A 27,712-nucleotide genomic window follows, 5' to 3' on the forward strand; every position below is an offset into this window, starting at 1 on the left:
CAGCTATGAAAGCAAGCAGGAAAGAACAGAGCGAGAGAGAGAGAGAGAGAGAGTGGTAGGAAAATTGAAAGGAGAGAAAAAAAACGTAGCAGAACACAAAAAGCATCATTTGTCCGGAGTCATTACGGAGACGTTTTTTTGGCCGGCGAGGGAGTCAATTACGAGTCTACGCTCCCTCCAACCGTCCCACCCACCCCACCCCCTCCCCCCGCCAAGCTTCTGCGCCTCCCAGTCCTGACACGTTCAGGAGGGCAGCGCCCCCGGAGGAATGCTCTGGCACTGCACTGTGCCTCTACAGCGCCCCCGGAGGAATGCTCTGGCACTGCATTGTGCCTCTACAGTGCCCCCGGAGGAATGCTCTGGCACTGCGCTGTGCCTCTACAGCTCCTTCCACAGCACTGGCAGGGGAGGCCTGCTTCTCTTTTTCCTGACACTCACTCTCTCCCTCTTTCGTTGCCCATTTCTTTCAGCCCCCCCCCCTCTCAATTTTCCCCTCCTCTCATTCTCACTGTGCTTCTTCCTCTCTTCTCCCATCCTTACACTCTTGTTCCCTCTCTTTTTCTTTCTCTCTCTGCCCCAACACCATCCCTCTCTCATTCTCAACACAGGCCCATTTTCCATTCCTTCTCTCTCTCTCTCCTCCACAAAATATTGCGGTAGACTAGACAAACAAACATGACCTTTGTACTGGTTCTCCTCTTCTCTCGGTTTTCCCCCCTGGTTCACACTCTCTTTCTCTCTCTCTCTCCTTCTCTCTATCTCTCCATTCAGACTTCTCTTCTGTGGGAGGGTGACTGATGAGGTCTCCCTGGAGTGGCGTGTTCTCTTTTTTCTCCCCCTCTTTCATTCTCTCTCCCTCCCTCTTTCTCTGGGATGGCTGGCTGTTTAATGTTGGGACGGGCCGACAGGGGATGCGGAGTTTACCATCTGGGAGTCGTTACCGAGCGAAAGAAAGAGAGAGAGAGAACTTAACTCATTGCTGCAGTCCGGAGATTTAGCCGACTTCATGATCCATCAAGCCCGGTTCAGACATTCCCCCTCGCAAGACGCTCATTTTCGTTGCCACAGATGTAAACCGGAGGACTGGTACGCACATACACAGACATGAGGGCTGTATATAGAACAAGGGTCACCCTCCACGGAACTGTCCCTGCACAGTCTCTGGGTGTAGCAGCCAATCCCATGGGCATGAAGAGCTTAGGCTTGCTCACAGCAACTAGCTCCACAACAACGACTGTAAATAAAGTGTAGAAACTAAATCAGAGGTTTTAAACCAATTGTGACCTTGGGACCACCATTCTGACTAAGAAGAAACCTGAAGACTACTAGGGTACTATGAGTACTACTAAGACTAGGTTTAAAAAAAATATTATATATATATATATATATAGTGATACTACATAAGTCCGTTATTGAATACCTGGTCAAGGACCATTTATGACCCTGGACCACTGGTTGAAAGCCCCAGAGCTAAACTACTGAAAACATACTACAGATTTTAAACACACTCTTAGACACCGTAACTTGCATGTGCTCTTAAGGAGAGAAAATGACCAACGAGAACGACTTCTCCTACCTGCTCTCCGCCAATGTGGTTTAAAGGCGGAGACCTCAAATCTGGTTTTGGCTCGGATCTAACTCAATCAGCAGGGCACGGAAACTGCCAACAACTCTTGGACTGATAGAACAGCCACTGGGAAGGCTTAGACAAACAGACACCAACCACACTGAGGTCAGGGGAGGCGTGTGCAGAACTCTGCAGCTCCACAAAAGGTCTGCTCACTCCAGTACAGCACACAGTTTGGTTCCCAACCACAAGAACCATAAGAATTAAGGATGTGCGTGGATAATCGAATATCCGGAGAACCGCTCGCAGCATAACTATCTGAATATCAATACCTGCCTAATTGGGTATGATGATGTCGGTGCACAGAATCCTGTGAAAGGGTCAGAAGATAGAGGGTACTCTGGCCAACACCCACTTAAAATAATTGCTTGGCTCATTTGTGGAAATGGTATGTACACCTCACATGAATACTGCCGTTGTTTAGTATTCCTTTATGGAGTGAGATGGCTCTATGCACACTTAGTCGTTTTAATGCTTTCATAACAGCGTACTTTTTCCTATTTCCCGTAGAATGATGTCCTCATCCCATGGGTGAGTAACCAAATGACTATTTGTACAGAACGCTGAATATAATAAACCATAGAAAGCATTTAGTATACAATCTTATCAATCAAGTAATACAGGTCGTCTGTAAAACCATTTTTACATGTGCGATTGGGGAGTCTGGTTAAATGAGACAACATGGACTGCTGATATTAGGGGTTCATGCTAAGAAGGAGAGTATCAATAATATATTGAGGCTGGGTTCCATGTTGTCAACTAAGCAAGACCCTGTTAAAAGAGCCAATGTGTGAAACTCACTAATTAGGCTATCACAAGAAAGTACACAACAAGGAAAGTAAATAACCCCCTTGTGAACAACATGCCTCAAACCCAAATGCAATAGCAATCGATGAAATCATGTTTAGGTTTGGCTATAGGTTTATATTTATGGTTCTTAGCAGATGCTTTTGTCATAATAATAATAATACAAATAATAATACAAATAATAATAATAATAATAATAATAATAATAATAATAATAACAGTAACAAACTAAATAAAAACGGAATAATAAAGACCATAAAAGTGTGTTCTATATGTGCCGCAGTGCAGCTGTGTGTGTTCTATATGTGTGTTCTATATGTGCCGCAGTGCAGCTGTGTGTGTTCCACATCTGCAGTGTGACTGCACAGCTCTGCGGCGGCTCCGTCTCAGAGCCTGCAGAACCGATTTCAGGAGCGCAGCAGCCAGTTGCATCACTCTGATCTGCTGCTGCACACGGAGAACCAATGCGCTGCGCTGTGCTCCTCTCGGTTCTGCAGCTCCAGATAAGAACGTGAGGGGCAGTCAAGTAAGGATGTGTGTGGACATCATAAGTCCCTCCCGGATCTCGCCGGGGTTTGTTGTGAAAGTTTGCTCTCAGTTCTGTTGCCCCAGATGAGAATGTTGCAAATGAGGCAGGGCCACTATGGGGCATTAAGGTGATGTGTGTGTGTGGGGCAGTAAGGTGGTGTGTGGGGCAGTAAGGTGATGTGTGTGGGGCAGTAGAGTGATGTGTGGGGCAATAAGGTGATGTGTGGGGCAATAAGGTGATGTGTGTGGGGCATTAAGGGGATGTGTGTGGGGCATTAAGGGGATGTGTGTGGGGCAGTAAGGAGATGTTGGGGCAGTAAGGAGATGTTGGGGCAGTAGAGTGATGTGTGTGGGGCAGTAAGGTGATGTTGGGGCAGTAGAGTGATGTGTGTGGGGCAGTAAGGTGATGTGTGGGGCAGTAGAGTGATGTGTGGGGCAGTAAGGGGATGTGTGGGGCAGTAAGGGGATGTGTGGGGCAGTAAGGAGATGTGTGGGGCAGTAAGGGGATGATGTTTGTGGACATCAGTTTCTCCCAGATCTTGCCAGGGTTTGTTGTGATTGCTTGAAATCGAAATTGCTATGATTTTATGAGGATTGTTGCTGGCAAAAAAGTGACTACACGTCTTTAACCAAGTTGATAGCATGAGTGCATTTCTTGAAAGGTGGCCTAAAGTTCACAGAAATTCCTGTTCTTTTGTCCCTCTCTAGATTGCCAACATTAGCCTGGTATTACTTTTATTTTTTTTCATATGCTTATGTTATTAGACTGGTGCAAAACTTGTATCCACAACACCCATAAACTATGTGACAACACTTGTAGATTTATGTAACACTAGTTCCTGTGGCTTAACTAGTAAAGCACGGGGCCAACAGCATTGCGGTCATGGACTTGACACCAAGAGAGCTCACATATCTTCATAACACTGTGACATCGCATTAGACGAAGGCCTTAATAAAAAATTGTTTTAGAAGACTAGTCAATTTTTTCTCGTAATCTCGTAAAACTCGTAATTTTTTATGCGCCTCATCACGTCTGGTGAAGCCAGTTCCATTGATTACAGTGGAAGCTAACTGGTTGCTGCATACGTTGCCGTGAATGGAACGCTTCAGTTACTATAGTTACGTACCTGGGGCAGCCTACCTGTAAGAGTTCACATACTAGTGGTACTGCAATGGCAGAGATGAAGGTCTCTGCTAAATGACTAAAACGCATATCATGCAAATATGGGCTAAAAACACACAGAGGTCAGTCATTCAGTCAGTCAGTCAGTGTGTGTTTTGAGACATTAACACACACGTGACATAAGCGCGTACACACACACACGACACACACACACACACACACACACACACACACACACACACGCGAGAACAAAAGACGAGTGCCCAATCTTTAACCTCGCCGTAGGTAAACCGAGCAACAAATCTATCAGAGGCTCGGGCTCTTAAAAACCTTGCAGCGAGTGAGTCACAGAAGAGTCACATGACCTTCCCCAAGCGTTGCTCTCTCCGCCAACAAGCGCCAGCGGTAGCCATGGCAACGGCGTGTGTTTGTGTGCTCCCAGGGGCTGTGGCACATTGGCTGAGGGATGCCTTTGTTGTGCCATCGCAGGTGGCACCCCAAAATTAGCATTCCTCTGGAGGCACCTGTTGCCATCACTCACCCTCCCACACACTAAACCATTGTCAATCTCCACAACATTTCCAGGGCCTCTCTCTCTCTTACACACACACACACACAAAGATGCTTCTCTCAACCGCTCGCGTGTTCAGGCCTGCACTACAGATTGCTCCTGTGACTCACGGTCAGGAAAGCAGTTACATAAACACTCCTGTCTGCCACACACACACACACACACACACACACACACACACACACACACACACACACACACACACACACACAGTTAAAAAACAAACCTGTTACAGCTCACACACACACAACATAGAAACGACATACACAGAGAGACACACAGACACAAACACACACGTAATCCCTTCCTCTACCACACAAAAGCACCCAAACCTCACCTAGTTTCTAGACTAAACAGCTGACCAATCCCAGCCTGTGTGTTTGCCTGACCAACAAACACATCACAGCATTTTCCCCCATTCAGGTCTGAAAACACTGCGGCAGGAACGAGGGCGTAACGTGTGGGCATCAATAAAAACTACACTGAGAGCAACTGCTTATTTTCAGTTGCTTCCTCACGGCGCAAACGCTGAGGCCATGACATCGCAAGGCTGTACACAGAGACTAAACATTCAAGAAAATGAGTTGCCACTCGCATAATTGCACAGGTACACTAAAAAAGCAGTGATAAGGGTGATTGCAACAACCACTCTCAACTGTGCAAAGGAAAGAACAACAACAATAATAATAACAATAATAATGAAATAAATACTTAATAATATGGGCTATACAAGTATAACATGCTGGGACAGTTATGCATTCATGGCCAGAATGGCGAGGAGGGGAGGAACCTCTTTTAGTCTTTAGTCTCTCAGTTCTGGCCTTGAAAGAGTGGAGTCATTTTACAGATGGCAATACAGGTAGACGGGTAGCTCAGTGCATTGCCTCTGCAAGTCCCTCCCACAGCGCTCCCTCCATAAAACATCTCTGCAAATTAATCATCAGTGATCCACGACTTTATAACCATACTCCCAAATGAAACAGATCGAAATGAATAGACAGGAAACATGCAGTTTATGGCCACATCTCATCAACGAGGCCAACGCTCCCAAGTGCTCATAAAATCTGATGTGCATGGGTCTCCATGGTGATCATCTCCAGACTACTGGCCTGAACTGAGTTCACCTGAGTTGACCTGAGCTGGAGTGATTTGATCTAATGGTCAGATATGGTCTGCCGGAGTCGGCCCTCCAACCACCCTCTCTGATTGGGCCTTTCCTCTCTCCCCAAATGTAGGTGCCACGTAGCAGAGTGTGTGAAAGTAGTGCTTGAGTGAGTGTGTGTGTGTGTGTGTGTGTGCGTGTGCATGTGCGTGAGAGAGAGAGAGAGAGACAGTGTACTGTGCCTGTGTGTGTGTGTGTGTGTGTGTGTGCGTGCGTGCGTTTGTGTGAGAAAGAGAGAGTGTACTGTGCCTGTGTGTGTGTGTGTGTGTGTGTGTGTGAGAGAGAGAGAGAACTGTGCCTGTCCATGTTTGTGTGTGTGTGTGTGTTTCAGTACTTACATATTCCCTGACGTTCTTGGTCTTGACAGCCTTGTAGGAGTTGTAGGCTGGGTAGAGAGTGCCGAAGACAAGCCTGTGGACAGACAGAGTGGACACACATGATGCATTGGCTCTCGGACACACATGATGCATCGGCTCTTGGAAGGAGTGAGTGTTACCTGCATTGTGATGTGTAAATCATCTCAATAACATTTACACATGTATTCATTTAGCAGATGCGTTTATCCAAATCCACTAAACATATGTCAATCATATATATGTCAGTTATATTACAAGGGCCATGCTCAGGGGCACAACGATGGAAGTTGGAACTTGAACTTTTTTAGCTTCTGCTAGCCCAGCTCTTCAGCCGCCGCTAGCCGCTGTTAGCCCTGCTCTTTAGCCGCCGCTAGCCGCTGTTAGCCCTGCTCTTTAGCCGCCGCTAGCCGCTGTTAGCCCTGCTCTTCAGCCGCCGCTAGCCGCTGTTAGCCCTGCTCTTCAGCCGCCGCTAGCCCTGCTCTTCAGCCGCTGCTATTAGCCCTGCTCTTCAGCCGCTGCTATTAGCCCTGCTTTTCAGCCGCCGCTAGCAGCTGTTAGCCCTGCTCTTTAGCCGTGCCCAGCACTTTCATGGAGAGATGTATAAATGTTGGAAAAGATATGATATGAGAGAGAGAGAGAGAGAGAGAGAGAGAGGGAAAGAGAGACCATGAGAGAGAGAGAGAGAGAGAGAAAGAGAGACCATGAGAGAGAGAGAGAGAGAGAGGGAAAGAGAGACCATGAGAGAGAGAGAGAGAGAGAGAGAGAGGGAAAGAGAGACCATGAGAGAGAGAGAGAGAGAGAGAGAGGGAAAGAGAGACCATGAGAGAGAGAGAGAGAGAGAGAGAGAGAGAGAGAGAGAGAGAGAGAAAGAGAGACCGAGAGAGAGAGAGAGAGAGAGAGAGAGAGAGAGAGAGAGAGAGAGAGAGAGAGAGAGAGAGAGAGAGAGAGAGAGAGAGACCGAGAGAGAGAGAGAGAGAGAGAGAGAGAGACACACAGAGAGCAGAACAGCAGCCTGGGGGTCCAGCTGGACACTGAGCGGATCTGCCTGTTCTGTTTCCTCCTGCTGATTGCAGTCTCAAGACAAACAAATGATTTCCTCTACTCTCCCACCTCCCCCTCACTCTCTCTCACACACACACATACGGACAGAACACATACACATGCATGCAGACACACACATGAACACACACACACACACACACACGCACACTTGTTAAACACACATGGTGGACAGACACACAGAATAACCCACACTAGTGCACAGACACACTGCTACTAAGCGCACACACACGCACACACACACACACACACACACACACACACACACACACACAGCGAACACAAACTCCTCCACACATGGAGGACAGTTGCTGCTGGAAGGGGTGGGTGTTTGTACGAGGGGTGTGTGTGTGTGTGTGTGTGTGTGTGTGTGTGTGTGTGTGTGTGTGTGTGTGTGTGTGTGTGTGGAGGTGGGGTTTGCCGGGTTATAGATGGGAGTAGCTGGATTTCAAATGCTCCACTAATTCACGCCAGTGTTTTGTGTGCTAGCAAGGCTGGGGTACAGAGAGGGGTGGGCTTTGTGTGTGTCTGTGGCTTTGTGCGTGTGTGTGAGATGGTGTAATAGGATGTATAACAGGGTGTGTGTATGGTGTGTGTGTGCATGTGTGCAGTGGGTTCTATATCAGAAGGGGTGTGTGTATGCCAATATGCAATACATATGAGTGTATGGATGTGTTGTTTAAATATATGTGTGTGTATGTGTGTGTGTATCCATGTGTCTGTCTGTATGCATCTTTTAGTGTCTGTGTGCATCTATGTAAGTGTATGTGTGCGTGTTGAGTTAGGTGTAAGGGTGTGTGTGTGTGTGTGTGTGTAAATGGGAATGGTGCCAGGCGCTTTATCTGGAAGCGGCACTCTCAGCTGATTCTCATTCATTATGTTCCACTCCGCTGGCCTGTGCGGGTGATCCCACGAACACACACACACACACACACAGACACACACACACACACCAAAAGAGGGGGGGAGAGAAAGTGATAGGAGGATGGGAGTGAGAAAAAAAGAGAGAAAAAAAAAGAGAGAGAGATGAAGGAAGCGCCTAGTTTCATTTCATCAGCGCAACCCCCCCCCCCCACCTTCCCTTCACCAGTTGTAAAGCTTCCCCCTGCAGCACTGGGAAATTAGTGCGGTGTGTGTGTGTGTGCGCGCGCGTGTGTGTGTGTGTGTGTGTGTGAGAGAGAAGGACACAGCTGTTTGATTGCCTGCAACCCCCTACCACCCCTCCTCTTGTTACAAGGCACGTAAATAACAGGCCTTACAGTGGCTGCCAATGTGCACAGGGAAAAAGGACAGCTAGGAGGAAAACAACAACAACAAAGGCTTGGTGACCGGCAAGAAGGTGTGTGTGTGTGTGTGTGTGTGTGTGTGTGTGTGTGTGTGTGTGTGTGTGTGTGTGAGAGAGAGAGTGAAAACAGCAGGCTGTCACAGAGGTGTATAGTGAGACAGACAGAGGAGAAAGAGAAAGAAAGAAAGAAAGAAAGAAAGAAAGAAAGAAAGAAAGAAAGAAAGGATGACTAAAGGAAGGCCCTGCACTGCTGCATGTCGCAGATGGCACGTGCAAAGGCTCAGTAGCAAAGAGTCAATATCATTAGCTGGAGAACGGCAGCCATATAACGATGGAGGACATTTGGTATTTGGGTTCAGTGAGAGCCCCCATTAGGTACTTGCTAATTGTAAGGACACCAGTACGCTTAGATATGGCGGGTCCTACCCACAGAGATCCAATTGTGTACACACACACGTGACTTATAATCTCTAAATGCATGCACCGTTTCTCATTAGTATGCCTACCTAGCCTCACTCTCTCTCTCTGACACACACGACATGCATGCACACTTTTAACCCCAGCTAAACACACACAAGGCTATTAGCCTAAATCAAGTACACACACAGCTAAACATACAAAGTGCTGCAGCCTAAATCTCACACACAGTGCTGCAGCCTAAATCAAGTACACACACACACACACACACACACACACACACACACACACACACACACACACACACACACACACACACACACACACACACACACACACACACACACACACACACACACACACACACACACACACACACACACACACACACACACACACACACACACACACACACACACACACACCTGCAGCCTAAATCAAGTACACACACACAGTGCTGCAGCCTAAATCAAGTACACACACACACACACAGTGCTGCAGCCTAAATCAAGTACACACACAGTGCTGCAGCCTAAATGAAGTACACACACACACACACAGTGCTGCAGCCTAAATGAAGTCCACACACACAGTAATTTGGCTAATGCACACACAACCCCCAGCCCCGCTCCGGCATGCCCACACATCCCTGACTCAGGAGTGAGCGAGACGGAGAGAGGTGTTCTAAATCGGGCGAGCACCTCCTTCCTCTTCCTTCCGCTTCCAAATTTAAACTGTCGGCCCTCGATGCTCCAGTCTCTGGGTAGACATTCACCCAACGGAGCACTGATCCCAGTCTCCATTAAGCAGACAAACAAACACACAGATTTCCAGTACTGAATGCAAGAAACAAAGCAAACAATCTTAACACAAGGAGGGGCTATTTTTTCTTAAAGAAATTAGGCATCATTTCATCATGACATGCAGGCACATTTGTATGCTATTGAAGATTCCACAGCATCATTTGCTGCAGACGGCAACATGTTAAAAGAGCATAACTCCCAGTTAGCCCAGTAAATGGTTGCCTTGGTCACTGCAGTCACGGTTACATGATGCTCATCAGAAACTAGACCTTCTCCTTTAGCCCCCCCCCCACCCCCCCCACCCCCCCATTTCTACAGATCTACCTTTGCGGCAGCGGCCATTCTCATCTCTCTCCCCGTTGCCGTGGAAACAGCGGAGAGGCAAATGGTCCTAACAACAGTCGGCGGCAGGTCTGTGTGCGTCTCAACCCAACCCCCCACAACCCATCATTCCCACTTCTCTTCCCCTGCCTCTGTGTGGGCAGCACACCTCCCTCTCCCTCTTTCCCACATGGAGGGATAGGTAATTGGCAGGGTTGGGGAACTGCTCTTGCTCGCCTCAGTAGGGGGGGTGGGGAGAGAAGGGGAGAAAGTGATAGTGTGAGAGAAGAGATAGAGATAGAGATAGATAGAGAGAGAGGCCTTCTGCTAACAACCACCAGTTGTTGCCCCCCAACTGGTCTGAGTCTGATTCTACACAGATTTAAGACAAGACCCATATTCGGTGCTTCAACACAGAATTCGCTGAGAGCAATCTATGTCCCTTCAGAGTTTCACTTTCAACTGACTGGCCTTCATTCTGCCACTACAAACGGGACGAAATAAAACCAGTGGCTTTATTTTAATAAATAAATTATATTTCGCATTTTTTTGCAAGGATTATAAAAAAGGCAAACAAAAGCCAACTGTGCTGAATGAAAAGGTTTTTTCCACATAATGGTTGCCATTTTAGCTTCATGTAATTGCTTGCGGTTTGTGCTGCAATGAAAACTTGGGTAAGCCAGCGAGGGGAATTCTTTTTTTTCCCCCTTCCCACAGAACCAGCGGCTAAAGCAGCCGGGGAAAAGAAGCAAAAGATAAACCCACGCTCCGCTCGGCCCAGGAGAGTGTCCGGTCTCGCTACTCACCGTTGCCCGTGTCACAGGGTCAAATGTCAGCATCTGTGCTCCCGTCACAGAGTCTATCCCCACCCATCCTTTACAAGCTCACGAGCTCAAGCCCAAGTCAAGTCTCAAGTCTTTGAGGGGCAAGTTCAAATCAAGTCTCAAGCTATCTGATGTGTCCCTAGCACTGCATTGTTAAATATTATGATTTCAAGGCATGTCTTGTAGGTACCATCCATACAGTACAGTATCGAAAACAGTTAACGTCAGGATAACGTTATGTTGTCTACTGCAATGCTAACTGAAGAAACACAAATTAAGAACTCTGTTTCAATATATTTTTTGTGTGTTCTTGGGGAAAATGCCTCTACACTATACAACAACGGCATGGTTTTTTTTTTTTCTGAAATAAAATATGGGCAGGCAAGAGTGGATGTGAACTTGTGACAGGAAAAAATAACACTCATGCTGGAGCTAACTTACATTGGGTCTCCAATTTAGGACATTGTAGAGTCCAATCTTGTGCTACTTAACTCATCCCTCCAGCCCTCGGACCTGGTGAAATATTAACCTAAGTCTGTCACATCATACAGGCAACTATAAAGATGCAATCTGCCTGTTCCCAGCATTGGCACAACACTATGCGATGGTTAGCGTGTTACCTGTGACAGCGTCTGGTCTTGATAATAGAGTGAACAAAATATAGAGGCCTACCTGCTCATTATGACTTGAGGAGCTGCACTTTTCTTTATGCGTTTTCATGGTACACTAAAATTTTATTCAGACATGGAGTAGGCCTACTATGGAGCTAGCAAACATGAAAACATGTTATTGTAGTAGTTACATGTCTGATGTACACATCTTGGGTGTATGACACAGCTATAAACTATTGTTCAGGGTACAGTCAACACAACACCTGTTTAACACAGCCTGAAGCCGGTGAACTTGTTTTTATTTGCAACTTCCATCACTTTTGCGACTTCATCAGTTGTTGCTGGTAGTTGTAAACTAAAATGATTATCAAGGTCCATAATAGTACTGAAGAAAAAGCTTTCTAATTTCTCATTTTCAGGTAACCAGATCAGCGAGTGATCGGGTTGCACTCGCAGGCAGGTAATGACCAACCAGTCCACTCCTGCTGTAGACTTCTTACAAGAACAAAGAGACAGGGACAGTTTTCCTCCTTGAGTGACGACACTCTCTGGTGAAGTGACATCAATGGCATCCATCTTTGTTCGTGTGATGAGACAGCGTGAGTTCAGCGAGCGTGAAAGACAAGAGCGCATTAGGCTAATACTAGGGAGGGTCCGGTGCGGTGCGATGTGATACGATGCGATGCGAGTGCGGGAATTGGAACCAGGCTTGCCCCGTGAGGTGCTGAATTATACAGAGTGTCTCGTGTGGCGTGGAGATCGAATGACGCTCCGAGATAACAGGGAGCGAGGGCAGGCGGACGGGCCAGCCTAGGGTAATCGAGACGGGAGACAATGCAACGGGTCAAGCAACGTGCCACGAATGTGCGGGAGATGGTGTCACCTGGACAGTGCGGTCGAGGGGGTTGCTACGCTAGCCCTGGTGTTGAACTGCGTTGTCTAGAAGCACTACAGTTAGGTTTCAGCGCACAGGGGTTTCGTTTCTAAGCTCTAGTCATGGTGCCAAATCAGACACACACACACACACACACACACGCGCAAGGACACACAATCCAATAACCGCTAATTCAGCACAAACTCTCACAGCCTATCAAACTTCATCCTCCAGTCACTAACTATCCTGTTTCAAAAAGAGCTATGTTTAGCAGCTTCAAATAATTTCATCAGAACAGTTTGGCAGGTAATTTTGTGACAAGTTCCAGTGGCAGCTTGCCACCATCCTAAAAGCCATGACTGGATCCCATTAAGGAGTGGTCATCAGGATACCTATTTGGCATCGTACGAGGATCTTAACTGTGCCTTCAACTCGGGCAAAAGGGTACAGGCAGCAACAGGACTGGCTATGTTGAAATCGAAATAAACAAGAGCACTAAAAAGCAGTCCTTTAGGATATGATTTTTTTGACATTGGTTAGATGACAATTTTCAAATATTATATTATATTATATTATATATTAATTTGCAACCCATTCCAGTTTTCAGATTTCTCTCTGCTTGATCAGTTCTCTCCCAGTAGAGTTATTGCTGCACATGTAGGCCAAAAGACCTCTGAAAGATCTGGCACATGATTAATGGCCGTTTCGGGATAGGCTTCTCTACTGTCCTCGTAAAAAAGGTGTTTATGAGGAGCTTCGTTCGCTCACTCACTCACACTTCCCCTGTGGTCTGACCTACAATACTGTACAACTCAAAGCCCCCGGCAAAACAAAAACAGAAAAAAGCAACCGCTCCCACAATCCTATCCTCCACTCGAACCTCAACACCGCTCCCAATACTAACCCCCACCCACCCAATCCTCCGCCCCCACTCGAAGTGCTGCTGTTTTCCCAAAGTGTTCGACTCTTCCTGTGGTCGGGGCCAGCGAAGGAAATGGGGGTCTGCCTAGCAGAGCTCTTGAAACAATTTACCCCCCCTACACCACCCACCATCTCCTTCGCTCACCCTCAACATCAATTTACCCCCCCTACACCACCCACCATCTCCTTCGCTCACCCTCAACATCAATTTACCCCCCCTACACCACCCACCATCTCCTTCGCTCACCCTCAACATCAATTTACCCCCCCTACACCACCCACCATCTCCTTCGCTCACCCTCAACATCAATTTACCCCCCCTACACCACCCACCATCTCCTTCGCTCACCCTCAACATCTTTCTCTTCCTTTTCACTTTTTCCTCAGACTTTCCTCCTCAGCCCCCCCCCCCCCCCCACCCCCCCACTCCTCCCATCTCTCGATCACTCATCCTATCATCCCTTCCTTCCCTCCACTCTGCACTGCTTTCTTTTCTCCCTCTCCCTCCCTCTCAGTCAACAGCTGGAAAAATAGAGGCCCCTTCAGACAGGGGGGGCCTTGACACCGTGTTTTGGGCCGAGGGGGGGGGGGGGGGGGGGGGGGTTCAGGTTTCCTGCTCGCCTTGACCCGCAGGCCCGGATGGAGCAGGAACGCTTCGGGCTCGTAATAGGGAGCAGGCCCAGCCCGGCCTGTGGGCCCGAACAAACCCCTGCACCCACTTCCCCCACATCTGGCGTAGCTCGTCCAGATCTGGCTGTCTTCCCCTAAAAAGGCAAAAACGGAGGAGCGAGAGGAAGTGAAGGAGAGAGAGAGAGAGAGAGAGAGAGAGAGAAAACCGAGGGAAAGCCCCTATGCTGTGTTACTAAGGTGGAGGCCCGATTGCCAAGAGATTTGTTTTTCCATCCCACCCACCTCATGAGAAACCTGGGCAGGGACACAATAAAGACCAACATTTTCATAAAAAAAAGGCCAATCGCAGCATTAATATCTTAAAGGTTAAGCTACACTAATGCCATTTGTCTACCATCTAAAATGCACACAAGGTCAAGGATTACTGAATGGATTGTATAGATTAAATGTATGGATTACACAGAATAGTACAATGATATATTTACTCCCATAAACCCCAGCAGGCTCTCCATAGGTTAGACAGTACTAGAACTGGAGAGGCAAGCGACCTCAGGAATCTCATTACAGACACACAATGAGGCAGTAAACTCACCAGACATGAAACGCGCAGGCTATCCAGTCTGGATTGACGTTAGCCCTCTGGGCTTCTGACAAGAGGCATATAGCTAAACCAAGCCAAACCAACCAATAAAACCAAGACCATTCATCTAACAATCAGATTGCCATCATCAGCTTTCTGATCAAAAACAAGCATTAAAAGTGCATTAAAATTCAATGCAGTTGTAAGAGCTAATGAATACAATAAGGGTAAAACAACGCTGCAGAAAAACTACAGCAATAGATGTGTGCAAAGTGTGCTAGAAAGCACAAAGTGTCTTGGTGAAAGCCATCTGAGAGGAGAGCAGACAAACACAAAGGTTCTCACAACATGTTATGTAGTATTGTGAGCGAGGCACCTCTCTGCACTGTGAAAAATTCCAAGGGGGAAAGGGGGAAAGGGGGGGGGGGCCTCATCTTAACCGACCTTTAAAGTGTACCTAACCACAGAAACCTGCCGTTTACTGTAGTCCCCTTCAGACAATTCTTCATGCAATTCAGTATTTCCAGCTTTTTTCTTGACAGTAGAATGTTGTGCATCCTACAAAAGCCGTAAAAAGTCCACAGTGTTTCCCACAGAATTGAATTATACTTGTGGTGGTAGGTTTGCAGAATTAACTTGAATGCAACAATTTTTAGCAAATTAGCGCAGCGTGGTTATGATGCTAACCAGATTTAAGCACAACTTAGTACAACCTGGAAAATCATTGTGTGGTGGTCAATGTTGATATTGTGGTGGGCCGCCACAAATAAGTCAATGTATGGGAAACACTGGTCCATACAATGCCCTTCAAACAATACCCTAATCCTATCACATTTAGTTTTCTTCGTCTTTTTAACAACCAGAGAAAAGGACGTCCAATTGACACAGATTCTCAAGTGCTTAAGAAGAAGCCTTTACCATATCGGTGGTTAAAAAGATAAATTAATAGTTAGGATAGTCAGTTTATGGCATGCCTCCTTTTCCATGGTCACACACTTCCCCTTTCTCCACGCGCATGCAATTTCATAGAGAGTAGCCCTGGAGGGTCACTGAGTTCTCCTGGCAAAACAACCGAGGACAAAAAAAGACTAAAACCTTAGGCATTCGATTCCATGGGGAAATTATAGTGTATGACACAAGTACACAACATCCTGTGACTCCTAGTCAAATTACAGTGTTTTATAGCTACCTTAATCATCTACAATCAACTCGCACAGCAGCCTCAGAGAGCTAAAGTAGTCCTGAGAGGCCAGGTGGGAGAACACAAACAGCTAGCCCTATTAGAAGTCTACAGCTAGCTCTATTAGAATGCTACAGGTTGCGTGGCACTTGTTGACCTGTAATGTTCTTAATGCACGCCATGACTTTTATGGCAGCGGAGGCTTCTAAAATACCTGTTCAGCTGCATATAGCATGGCAGTCTCTCCATGATTTGTGGTTTCTATTTTGTGTGCAGATGACCATATTAGGAGAACAAACAACTTGCTTTAAAACAGTGAAACCATGTTGAGGTTTTCTGTTTGAAGCGGAATAATATTTAAACATAGCACCTTGACAGTATCCATTTGTACTAACAGAGAGAAAAGGCTGAGAAAAAACCTTAGGTTTTTTTTAAGAGACAACCCACCCAGCACACAACGTCTTTTGGACGTTGTTATCTGGGCTAAATCCCGTCGGTCCGTTATGGCCGTGATTTCAACCAAAATTAGACGTAGAAAATCAGTCTTTGTTTGGCCGGTCCATTCTGGTCTAAATAAAGACGTCTTTTAGACGTCTGTTTCAGACCACATATCAACCAACTCAATACTGTTATAAATTAATTTAATCTCTTGGTAGCCATTTTAATTTTGGTCTGTTTTCATAGTTGTTGCTACCAAAATGGCAGTGTTATTAACAAAATTAATGTTCTTCTGGTTAATAACGGAAAGGAACAGCCTGTTGCAGGACGAGTTGGAATGCTGTAACTTAGAATCTTGATGACAAGAACGACTTCGAACGCGATACAGCCAATCATGTTCAAGCGCGGGAACTCTCCGTTTTGGTAAATGCATTTCTAAAACCGTTAGAGCTGTGGGTTTTGAGAAAGCTGGAGAGCGGTCAGAGATATAGCGTAGTGAGCGATTTTGTAATAGTGGTAGATTATATAGTAGATTCATACATTAATAGCTTAATAGATAATAGAATAATAGTTATATATCGATATTATACTTAATAGTAATCATTTTTCCATAAATTAATTTGTTCCTGTTCGTCTGTTTGTGTACTCCTGTTACCCTATTCCCCTATTCCAGGATAAATACAATCATAATTTTCCAGGTGAGTTATAGTGTTCATTTATGAATTTAAATTGTTTAATTTCTTAGGTTTTCACTAATACAGATGACGTGAGCCTGCTAGCTGCTAATGACATTACCGGACTCTAACGTTACATGGCTGGCTAATACTAGCGCTAGCTAGCTGCTCAAACTAGCAACGTTTCTCAAAGTGTCTTAGACAAGGTCTTGATAGCTAACCTTGCCAGTAACGTTAGCACCGAACTAACGTTAGCTACCGATACACCTGGCAAACCATTATGAGTATATATGCATGTTCCTGATCTGGCAGACATTAACGGGTGCATCACTGCATCATATCATAGTGTTTGCCACTGACTTTGGCGCCATTATCTAAAATTTGATTAGAAAAAAATATGTTTGCCATCCCAAAGCATACCAGAGGCGCGGGAAGATATTTTCGGCGGGGGGATTCCACGGTCCATTTGCGGCTTGCATCCTTTCTGTTTTTGTTGTTTAGAAAACGTTTTATACTATGCTTGAATTCTTAGGCTTAGTTAATGCATTAGGTAGGTGTAAACATTGTTTGCTTTTAATCCATAATCGTTTTTCCATAAATTAATTTGTTCCTGTTCGTCTGTTCGTGTACTCCTGTTCCCCTCTTCTCCCATTCCAGGATAACTACAGAAATCATCATTTTTCAGGTGAGTTATAGCGTTAATTTATGCATTTAAATAGTTTCATTTCTTAGGTTTTCACTAATACAGATGACGTGAGCCTGCTAGCTGCTAATGACATTACCGGACTCTACGTTACATGACTGGCTAAAGCCACTCAAACTAGCAACGTTTCTCAACGTGTCTTAGACAAGGTCTTGATAGCTAACCTTGCCTGTAACTTTAGCACCGAACTAACGTTACGCTTGGCAAACCATTATGAGTATATGTGCATGTTCCTGATCTGGCAGACATTAACGGGTGCATTACTGCATTCTATCATAGTTAGTGTTTCCCACTGACTTTGGCGCCATTATGGAATGTGAAAAAATATGTTTGCCATCCCAAAGCATACCAGAGACGCGGCATATTTTCGGCTGGGGGTGCGGGGGGATTCCACGGTCCATTTGCGGCTTGCATCCTTTCTGCTTTTGTTGTTTAGAAAGCGTTGGTATTGAAGTCTTAGGCTAAATGCATTAGGTAGGTCTAAACATTGTTTGTTTTTAATCCACCACACAAATAGCCAGATACAGATTCTGGAATTGCATGCGTGCATTCTAAATCTCTCTCCAAAATGTGCCCGTTCTGTGGGCTTGCAGGCAAAGTAGTTCTGCTGTGCTGCATAGTTGAACGAAAACATTTGTTTATTGTAGCCTACAGAAAAATATAAATAACCTACTGTCAAGCGGTCAATTGGTTACAGTGCAGTCAAGAGTTGGAAGTAGCCTAGGGCAAATTAATTTACGAACCAGAACGTGGGCCATACAATTACCTAAGCCTCTATTGTAAAAACGTCCGCTAGATAAGACAGTTTAAATCGCCAACGACATTGTTTTAGCAGTAGCCTACCCTAGGCTACAGATTATTTCTTTAAAGTAATTACTCCACTACTGGCTCATTTATCAAACGGGTGCTTTCACTCGTCCTCTGCAAATTAAGCTACAGGTAGTTCGGTGTGAATAAATTCGGGTTTGCGATTGACAACATTGTGATAAGTAGGCTATACTAACTTTGCAAAGTTAATGCATCAATTTTGAACTCAGTTGTGTAGGCTACACCGCGCCAGTTGTAATCTGCATGAACAGTCCTTCTCAAGCCACTGATTTGATTTGCGTAGGGGAGATGTGGGCTGAAGCCAACCTGTTTGAGTGAACAGTGCAGCTAGTAGCCCGGTCTTTTCTGACAGTCCGTTTCAGTAGCAACTAGACTTTTTGACGTTCGCTATCGCATAATTTAGGACTTACTACTATGTAATGTAGTACTACTATATAGGCCTACATTACATACTGTAGGGATAACGTCCGCCGAGGTGTCCCGTTATTCACAATTAATGGACGAGGCTGAGGCAAAGAACTCCTGAGCGCAGCACCCGAGTTTGTAGGCTAACTAGTAGGCTAAACAGCATATCACTAACGTGCATCATCAATCGGGAATTCGCTAAATGAAGTGGGTGCTTTACTTATTGATCCGGATCAAAGAGACAATAGATTACAAAGTGGTGTATTTGTAACTTAAGGGTAGATGATTGTGATTCATTGCAACTTCAGCAAACAGCATATCACTAACGTGCATCAATCGGAAATTCGCTAAATGAAGGAAGTGGGTGCTTTACTTATTGATCCGGTTATAGCTTACAAAGTGATGCTTTTGTAACTTCAGTGTAGATGATTGTGATTCATTGTAACTTCAGCAATGTAAGGTACCTTCCTTACCTTCAAAAAATAGCTCCTTACAGCTGAAGCCCAGTCTACAGTCTGCCTCAGTGAGAATCCTAAACTTTCTCTGTGTTCAGTTACATAATGTTTCTCTGTGTATCCCTTACATAATGTAGGTCATCATAAATGGACTACAAAAGTAGTCACGTGACTTTACCCTTCCACTTACTCACGGTAGCATGGTTTGTTTATTAGCCTGGTTAGCATTGACACTTAACACTTACTGCCAGCTCTTCATGTGAGTAGGAGCACAACACTACATCGCGCTCCGTTATTACAAAAAATATGTTAAGCCAGTCAAGCCAATTGCCCGTTTTGATCAGTTTGAGATGAAGCGCCCTAGTGGTGACGTCGCATGCAACTGTAGTTTGTTATCACCATGTTACAAAAAAAAACTCAAAACAATTCAACTGATCCTAAAAATAAGGTATGACCACAAGAAGCAATAGAGGTGACCCCAGTGCATAGCAAATGGAAGGCATTAAATTAAGTTCCCAATGTGCACCGAGATATATTTTTTCTAAAAAAAAAAAAAAAAATCTCATCCACTCCACTAAAATCTAGGAACGCAACCAGTAGGTGGCGATGTGATTACTTTCCCTCCCTATAAGTCATTATATGAGAGATATGTGAGTAACACCGGAATGGACGTTACAGTTCTTCAGTAACTGTAACAAGTTACTGAAATTTGAATTCTAATGCGCTACCTACTTAGTTACTCAATAAAGTAACTAAATTACAATACATTTGCAGTAATGTTACTTTGTAGGCTAACTTGTTACCCCCAACACTGGTCGTTGTGTGTGATTGTGAGTGTATGCTGAATTGTAATCATGTCAAGACAAATCTGATTGGCCAGTACACTGAAGATAAATTAAATAATTTTCAAATTACTAAAATTATCCCTCTCTTAATCCCACACCCCAAACATGACATACAATATGTCGTGGAACAGAAACAACAACCAGAGATATGCCTATGGCAAGTTGTGGATGTGTTTGTATAGTCTTCCACTACAATCTTTGACGTTAATTAGCATGTTTTATATTGAGGTTGTTAATTAGCTAGAGGATTAAAAAGGTCATTTCAAAAATTCCCCTCTTGAAACAAATAACAGGATAGTATTTTTGTACAGTTTAATCTATACTCCAAGCTCATAATGGCTGTGTGAGAGAGCATAACCCGAAAGACATGATATAGCCTACCTAAAGTAGCCAGTAAAATAAAGTATAAACATTACAGTATGATGACCCAACCACCCCCCAACCCCCATAGTTTTAGAAAATTCTGTGGGAAACACTGCAAAGTTAGTCCAGCAGTTAGATAATGTTGACAGTTGCTTCATTTTATTAAGCAATATGTCGTTTAATACAGTTGATCATTCACAGATAAAAGTAGGTAGCTAGTCAAACATTAGGAAATATAATTTTTCAGACATTTTGTTGGTGATCCAAAACACCATCTGGAATTTGTGAAATAAGTGACCCTACTACTTTGCCGGAGATTCTTTTTAGTAATTTCCCATGCTGCACTGCATCTTACTGGACATGACCAAAGCATGCAAACCTCAAAAACACAATACTACATTGTATGATTTGTTTCTTGTTTCAGTTTGTGGTCTAAAAACTATGGATTCGCTCTACCTCAGGAACTGGAGAAGGGTTGAGTCAACCATAAAGCAGTGGGCTACTGAGGATGAAGAGAACTCAATGGAGTCAGAGTCCACTCACGATGATGACATCAGCAACATTGATACGGCTAGTGGCAGTGATGACGAGGGATGTGACAGAGAGGCTGTGTGGCTTGAATCTGAAAACGAAACAGAGGCAACGTCGGAAAGTGATCTTGGGAGTGACTTGGCAGATTGGGCATTGGCTAACAAACTTACCCATAAGTCAGTAAATGAGCTGTTGCACATTCTACAACGACATGGACATGAAAATTTGCCAAGGGACTCGAGGACCCTTCTGTCAACTCCAAAAGTAGTGAGCTTGCAGGAGCGATGTAATGGCCGCTACATTTACTATGGTTTAGAGAGAGGCACACAAAGAGCACTTCAACAGTCTCCTGCCTGTATAGACCGAATTTCCTTGTGCATAAATGTGGATGGTGTGCCAATTTTCAAGTCAAGTGGGACTCAGTTCTGGCCCATCCTGGCAAAGGCAGAGGAATTAGAGCCATTCATAGTCGCACTTTACAGTGGCACATCCAAGCCTGAGCCTCTACAAGAGTACTTAAAAGACTTGGTGGAAGACATCAATAATCTCTCAACTAGTGGCTTTCAATATAACGGGGCAATTGTGAAAATTACGGTCAAAGCCTTCATCTGTGATGCCCCAGCAAGGGCTTTTCTTAAAAACATCATTTATCATACAGGCTATAATAGCTGTGAGAGGTGTGAGGAGCTGGGTGAATGGAAAGGAAGAGTGGTGTTCAACTCAAAAGAGAAATTCCCTAGTAGGACAGATGAAAAGTTCTGCCAGGTAGCCTACAAAGGACACCAAAATGGAGAGACCCCACTGTTAAGAGCAGGAGTACCATGTGTGACGTCATTCGTCCTTGATTATATGCACCTTGTGTGCCTTGGTGTTGTAAGGCGAATTCTGCATTTTCTCTGCCGTGTGACCAACCCCCGGAAACTATCTACCAGGCAGAGATCTGAATTGTCTACAAGACTTGTAGGGCTAAGAAATGAAATGCCAAGTGAGATGGCAAGGAAGCCCAGGGCAGTCACCGAGTTGGATCGATGGAAGGCGACAGAGTTCCGCCAGTTCCTTCTTTACACGGGACCTGTGGTCCTTGATGGACTGGTTGATCAAGATGTGTACGATCATTTTCTCTGTCTGACAGTGGGAATGTCCATCCTGCTTACCACCGATGCCGACAGGAGGAACACTCTACTCCAATATGCAGCTGACCTGCTGACCTATTTTGTTAACAGTTGTCAAGATATCTATGGAGACAGATTCACAGTCTACAATGTGCATGCGTTAAAGCACATTCATGAGGATGTTGCACATTTCAGTTGCTCTTTGAATGAGATTTCTGCTTTTCCATTTGAGAATTTCATGCAAACCATCAAGAAAATGGTCAGAACAAGTCATGATCCGCTGACTCAAGTGGCAAAGCGACTGGCAGAGAGGCAGGATCTGCAGGGGGCAAAATCAAAACAGGCCAAAGAAAGACTTACCGTTTCAGTGAGGCCCAAGGATGCCTGCTTCGTCCTAGGGGACAAGAGTGTGGCCATCATAGAAGAAGTTGGAGAAAATGGAAATTTCAATTGCAGATTTATTCCTGAAAAGCACACGTCAAACCTTTTCATAACGCCATGTGAATCAAAGCTGATAGATATAGCATTTATTGGCAATACCACATACCGCATGGCAAGGACAAAAATCCTTCAATCCAGTGACCTAAAGAGGAAAGCTGTGTGCATCCCATACAGAGGGGGGCATGCAATTTTTCCACTTCTGCATAATTGAACAATGAGGTACAGTGTTTCCCACAGAAAATTAGTTAGTCAAGGTGGGGGTGTGCAGGGTTCTGATGGGGATGTTAGTCCGCATCACTAAATAATATAGGAATCCTGTCGCGCCACTATTTTTTATATTGTGTTCAGTATAAGTCTGTTGCATAATAACTCTACTTTTATTTGTTTCAGATTATGGCGTTTGCGAGGGCTGTGTGGCAGGAGGGCGATAACGTTTTTGAAGGGGTGCTGCCAATAAATTGGATTGACGAAGAAAGGAAAGTCCTCAGATGGCCAAAAAAGGGACGGGCGTCAGCCTGGAAAAACAAAACAAATCCAGCTGGAGACTGGCTGGACTTTCCCCTCATAAAAATAAAATTTACTTCAGGTATGTGATGCTTAAGGCGAGACACGGCAGGTGAAAACATCGATTTTTCATGACCTGGTCAAATTTGAGATTTTGGGCTAGTTTACATCCATGTAATTTTTCACACTGCTATAAAGAAAATTTCCAAATAACACATGTCGGTTGGTTTACATGACTTTGCAACTTCTGACTTTTTTACAGAAAGTGAAAAGGAGTGCACTGAGTTTAATTATACATCGTCAGCACAGACAGATTCAGAAGACCCTCCAGAACTGGGGAAAAGGGCAATAAAAAGAAAGCAATTTTCTGATTGTATTGAAGGCAAGCATACTAACAGCTGTTTGTAATCCATCACATTCCAAATGTTGAAACATTTGTATTCCTGGAATGTAAATTAACTTTTGTTGTAATTTATTAGAACCTGAACTCTCAGATGAAGAACCCAGACCCAAAAAAAGTGAGTCTGTGCACCTTTCTTAAATTTTTATTGTTTTTGCACATCGCCAGGGTTGTTTAATGTAAAAAGTCTTAAATATGTCTTTGCCAAACAAATACTGTTTGCGACATGAATACTTTCTCTGTTTCTATGTAGGCAAAAGCACAGGACTGCTCAGCAAGCCACCAAAGCCACCAAATATGACTAATGGTAAGTCAAGTGGACTAGTTAAGAATGTCAAAAGAAATCCAAATCAGTTAGCAGGGAGAGAGTTCAACATTTTTTGGCATGATCATTTATATTTGTTACAGAGACACCCAGTGTCAGAAACCAATCTGAGGACCAGACCTATTTGGATAATACCCAAACTCTAGATTCATCATATAGTAAGTTTGCCTAAATGGACTAAAAAAAGAAATGTATGGATGAATCACTCAATTCAACATGTTCTCTCACTTTGTCACAGCCCACCCCCAGAGGAGCCCCTCCCCCTCCAATCATTCTGATGTTGGGGGTGAGTCCTGGCAGGATAGCTCACCTTCATCTCCAAGGAGTAAGTTAACCGAATTGAACTCAAGAATAAAGTGCCTACTTTATGTCCACTTTCACCACTTTCTGTCTAACACACGACCCCAACATGTTCCCTGTCTCTCACTCTTGTCACAGACCAGTCCATAAGGAGCCCCTCTCCCTCATCCAGGAGCCCCTCTCCCTCATCCAGTCATTCCGGGAACCACAGAGGAGGCTCCCATTCTGGTGGTCCTCCTAGAGCCTCAAACAGTAAGTTGGCCTGAATGAACTGAAGCAAAGAATGCTGTCTGAACGTTACTGTATAACACACAACCCCAACATGTTCCCTGTCTCTCACTCTTGTCACAGACCAGTCCATGAGGAGTCCCTCTCCCTCATCCAGTCATTCCGGGAACCACAGAGGAGGCTCCCATTCTGGTGGTCCTCCTAGAGCCTCAAACAGTAAGTTGGCCTGAATGAACTGAAGCAAAGAATGCTGTCTGAACGTTACTGTATAGCACACAAGCCCAACATGTTCCCTGTCTCTCACTCTTGTCACAGGCCAGTCCATAAGGACCCCCTCTCTCTCATCCAGTCATTCCGGGAACCACAGAGGAGGCTCTCGTCCTGGTGGTTCTTCTCGAGCCTCAAACAGTAAGTTGGCCTAAATGAACTGAAGCAAAGAATGCTGTCTGAACGTTACTGTATAGCACACAAGCCCAACATGTTCCCCGTCTCTCACTCTTGTCACAGGCCAGTCCATGAGGAGTCCCTCTCCCTCATCCAGTCATTCCGGGAACCACAGAGGAGGCTCTCATCCTGGTGGTTCTTCTCGAAGTTCAAACAGTAAGTTGACCTAAATGAATTGAAGGAAAGAATGCCGTTTGAACCTTATTGTCTAGCACAGTGGCACAGTGGTTCTCAAAGTGTGGTCCAGGGACCACTGGTTGCTTAAGATGTTGTTCTTTGAACACAAAGAGGCTCCCGTTCTGGTGGTTCTCCTCGAGCCTCAAACAGTAAGTAAATGAACTGAAGCAAAAGATGCTGTCTGAACGTTACTGTCTAGAACACGACCCCAATATGTTCCCTGTCTCTTACTCTTGTCACAGGCCAGTCCATGAGGAGTCCCTCTCCCTCATCCAGTCATTCCGGGAACCACAGAGGAGGCTCTCGTCCTGGTGGTTCTCCTCGAGCCTCAAACAGTAAGTAAATGAACTGAAGCAAAAGATGCTGTCTGAACGTTACTGTCTAGAACACGACCCCAATATGTTCCCTGTCTCTTACTCTTGTCACAGGCCAGTCCATGAGGAGTCCCTCTCCCTCACCCAGGAACCACAGAGGTTCCCGTCCTGGTGGTTCTCCTTTAGCTTCAAACAGTAAGTTGATCTAAAATTAATGAATGTGTCTGTATAGCACATAACACTTAATCTAACATTTTCAATGTCTGATGTTCTTGTCACAGGCATCAGGGCCCGCTCCCCCAGAGAGAGGAACAGTGTATTCCCCATGGAAAATGACAGTGAGTTTTAAATATTCTTGCTACAACCAGATGTTTGAGCAATCTAGAGCTCTAACCACATTTTTATTGTTGATTTTAATCAGTTCAAATTGGAAATGTGTCAATCTGTTGCATTAAAGTGTAATTCCGGCGAAAATTGACCCAAGGGTGTTTTTCTGCATTAAAACACATCAAATAAGCCGTGGAGACAGTCATTTTCGTTGATCAACCACTACAGAGCTTGGCCATAGCCCCATATAGTGGTTGATCAACGAAAATGACTGTCTCCAGTAGGGCACATTGGCCTGAAAACATGCCATTTTTAAAGGGGCAGGTATGGCTCCAAGGAACTGACTTGAATGTTACAATTTTATCTTTGAAAAGATGGAATGTTCATGTTGCACAATTTAATACAAAACACTGCAGTTAATCTGAGTGAAGATATTCTGGAATACCTGTGTCATGCAGTAATCGTATGTTTACACATATCAGACATGATCCTGAAAGATAGTCTTTGAATTCTATGAATATGGCACTAGATCTAGATGCTAGATTTATCTTACATGTATAACCAAATCACTAGGCTATAGGAAGAGATTGAATAGAAGATAACTAATCCGAAAATGTCACATTTCAGAATTCCAGAGATGTGTGATGAAAAAATTGGTGGAGATCATGGAGGTGGTGAAAAGAATTGAGGCAGACCACCAAAGGGGAGGGACAAACCTATTAAAAACCATGACGACCATGGACGAGGTCCTCATGTTAGAAGACAAGCTCAATCAGGAGGAGGAGAGACAGGCTCTGGTAAGATATCATATACCACTTACCACAACCAATGCAAACTGATGAGGGCATTGATGACGTGTTGTTGTCTTATGCCCTCATCAGTAGGTTATTGACTTAATAATTGGCTTAAGATTCTATATTTACTGTCTATTTACTTCTTTCACAGTTGGCACAGTTAAGCAAGGTCGGTGGGAAGGACATAAAAGACTGTGTTGCAAAAATTTTGAACAGGTATGTTCAGATACAGGGTACAGTACTTCTTGAAAATGTAGTTTTTGCTGTTTAACCTTTATGCTGACCTTATTTGGCCTGTGGCCTCTGATGTTTCAGTCTCTCTTGTGTGCCTTTGTCTATTGCATTGTCTCTTTCCTATTTAATGAAATCCGGATCGGTTTTAAGTATAAGTATAAATACTCTTTTGATCCCGTGAGGGAAATTTGGTCAATCTGTGAAACACACTCAGCACACAGTGAACACACAGTGAGGTGAAGCACACACTAATCCCGTGAGCTGCCTGCTACAACAGTCTGGAATGGCAGGAGACTTGTCATGATTGCTACAACAGCGGCGCTCGGGGAGCAGTGAGGGGTTAGGAGCCTTGCTCAAGGGCACTTCAGCCATTCCTACTGGTCGGGGTTTGAACCGGCAACCCTCCAGTTACAAGTCTGAAGCGCTAACCAGTAGGCCAGGGCCTAATTTTAGTTTTATTGTAGAAAGAATGAACATGAAGTTGTAATCCGATTACCGGGAGTGCACTGCACACATTATAGAGACTCCACAACAGTCTAAAAAAATCTAGTGGAAAAAGTAATCTCATTTTGAATTTGTATATACAAATGTAACTTTATGTGCTAATCTTTTCAGATTGATGACAAATGGCCTGATGTCCCATTTCAATATGATGGGCCATGGTGGGAAGACAGCTTTTAAAGCCATGACTCTCTATGGCGTCCTAACAGGTATGGATCTCTGATACTGGGTATTATTTATCTTTCATTTGTTTGTTCAACTTGCACAAACATATTTTGAACAAGGAAGAGTACAGCACGGGCTACACTCTGCATTAACACATTTGTTCATTGTCCATTCATTTCTCAAGTTTGTTAAAGTCTCGATTAGAGCAGTTTCACATGTTCAAGTGCTGAATCTGCTATCTGAGTTGTCTTTGCAATATTGCCACTTCAGCACACCTAGTCTAATGAAAATGTTTTTCTTGTCATTTCAGCTGCTGTTAAAAAATGGAGTGAAAGGGCCACCGACCATGACATCGGGAGAGCTGTGGCAGACCAATTAAAACATGCGCCTGGACGCTCTGGTGGTGGAGGCTTTAAGAACAATTAATAAAGGGATAAAGAAAGCAATCAGTTATTAAAATGTTTTGTTTGACTTATAGGCCTGTAATGATATCAATATTTCAGAATACGATTATCACGACAAAAT

General features: G+C 44.6%; 2 protein-coding genes across 4 annotated transcripts in view; one reads left to right on the forward strand and one right to left on the reverse strand.

Moving 5' to 3' along the window:
• reep3b (receptor accessory protein 3b) overlaps positions 1 to 27,712 on the reverse strand; it is a 52,287-nt gene that overhangs the window by 21,837 nt on the left and 2,738 nt on the right. For both annotated transcript variants that reach the window (XM_076297812.1, XM_076297811.1), the window contains exon 2: positions 6,157 to 6,229. In XM_076297812.1, the coding sequence (XP_076153927.1) occupies positions 6,157 to 6,229 (73 nt within the window). The remainder of the gene's footprint in view (positions 1 to 6,156; positions 6,230 to 27,712) is intronic.
• Positions 18,799 to 27,686, forward strand: LOC143137569 (uncharacterized). 2 transcript variants are annotated; one of them, XM_076297809.1, is made up of 18 exons: positions 18,799 to 22,693; positions 22,865 to 23,060; positions 23,241 to 23,360; positions 23,458 to 23,496; positions 23,632 to 23,685; positions 23,787 to 23,861; positions 23,942 to 24,028; positions 24,142 to 24,255; positions 24,355 to 24,447; positions 24,547 to 24,639; positions 24,739 to 24,831; positions 25,095 to 25,187; positions 25,281 to 25,361; positions 25,448 to 25,504; positions 26,121 to 26,290; positions 26,439 to 26,503; positions 27,137 to 27,231; positions 27,498 to 27,686. In XM_076297809.1, the coding sequence occupies exons 2-18, from the start codon at positions 22,868 to 22,870 to the stop codon at positions 27,611 to 27,613; spliced, it is 1,638 nt and encodes a 545-aa protein (XP_076153924.1). In that variant the 5' UTR covers positions 18,799 to 22,693; positions 22,865 to 22,867; the 3' UTR covers positions 27,614 to 27,686. The 2 variants fall into 2 exon arrangements, with proteins under 2 accessions (XP_076153924.1, XP_076153925.1); XM_076297810.1 differs by lacking the exon at positions 23,787 to 23,861 and having other exon boundaries at positions 18,799 to 23,060.

This window comes from Alosa pseudoharengus, unplaced genomic scaffold, assembly GCF_046254945.1.
Source record: "Alosa pseudoharengus isolate Yale_2024_CS ecotype anadromous, Long Island Sound unplaced genomic scaffold, YU_APseudo_1.1 YU_APseudo_1.1_scf_21, whole genome shotgun sequence".
Lineage (NCBI taxonomy): Eukaryota > Metazoa > Chordata > Actinopteri > Clupeiformes > Clupeidae > Alosa > Alosa pseudoharengus.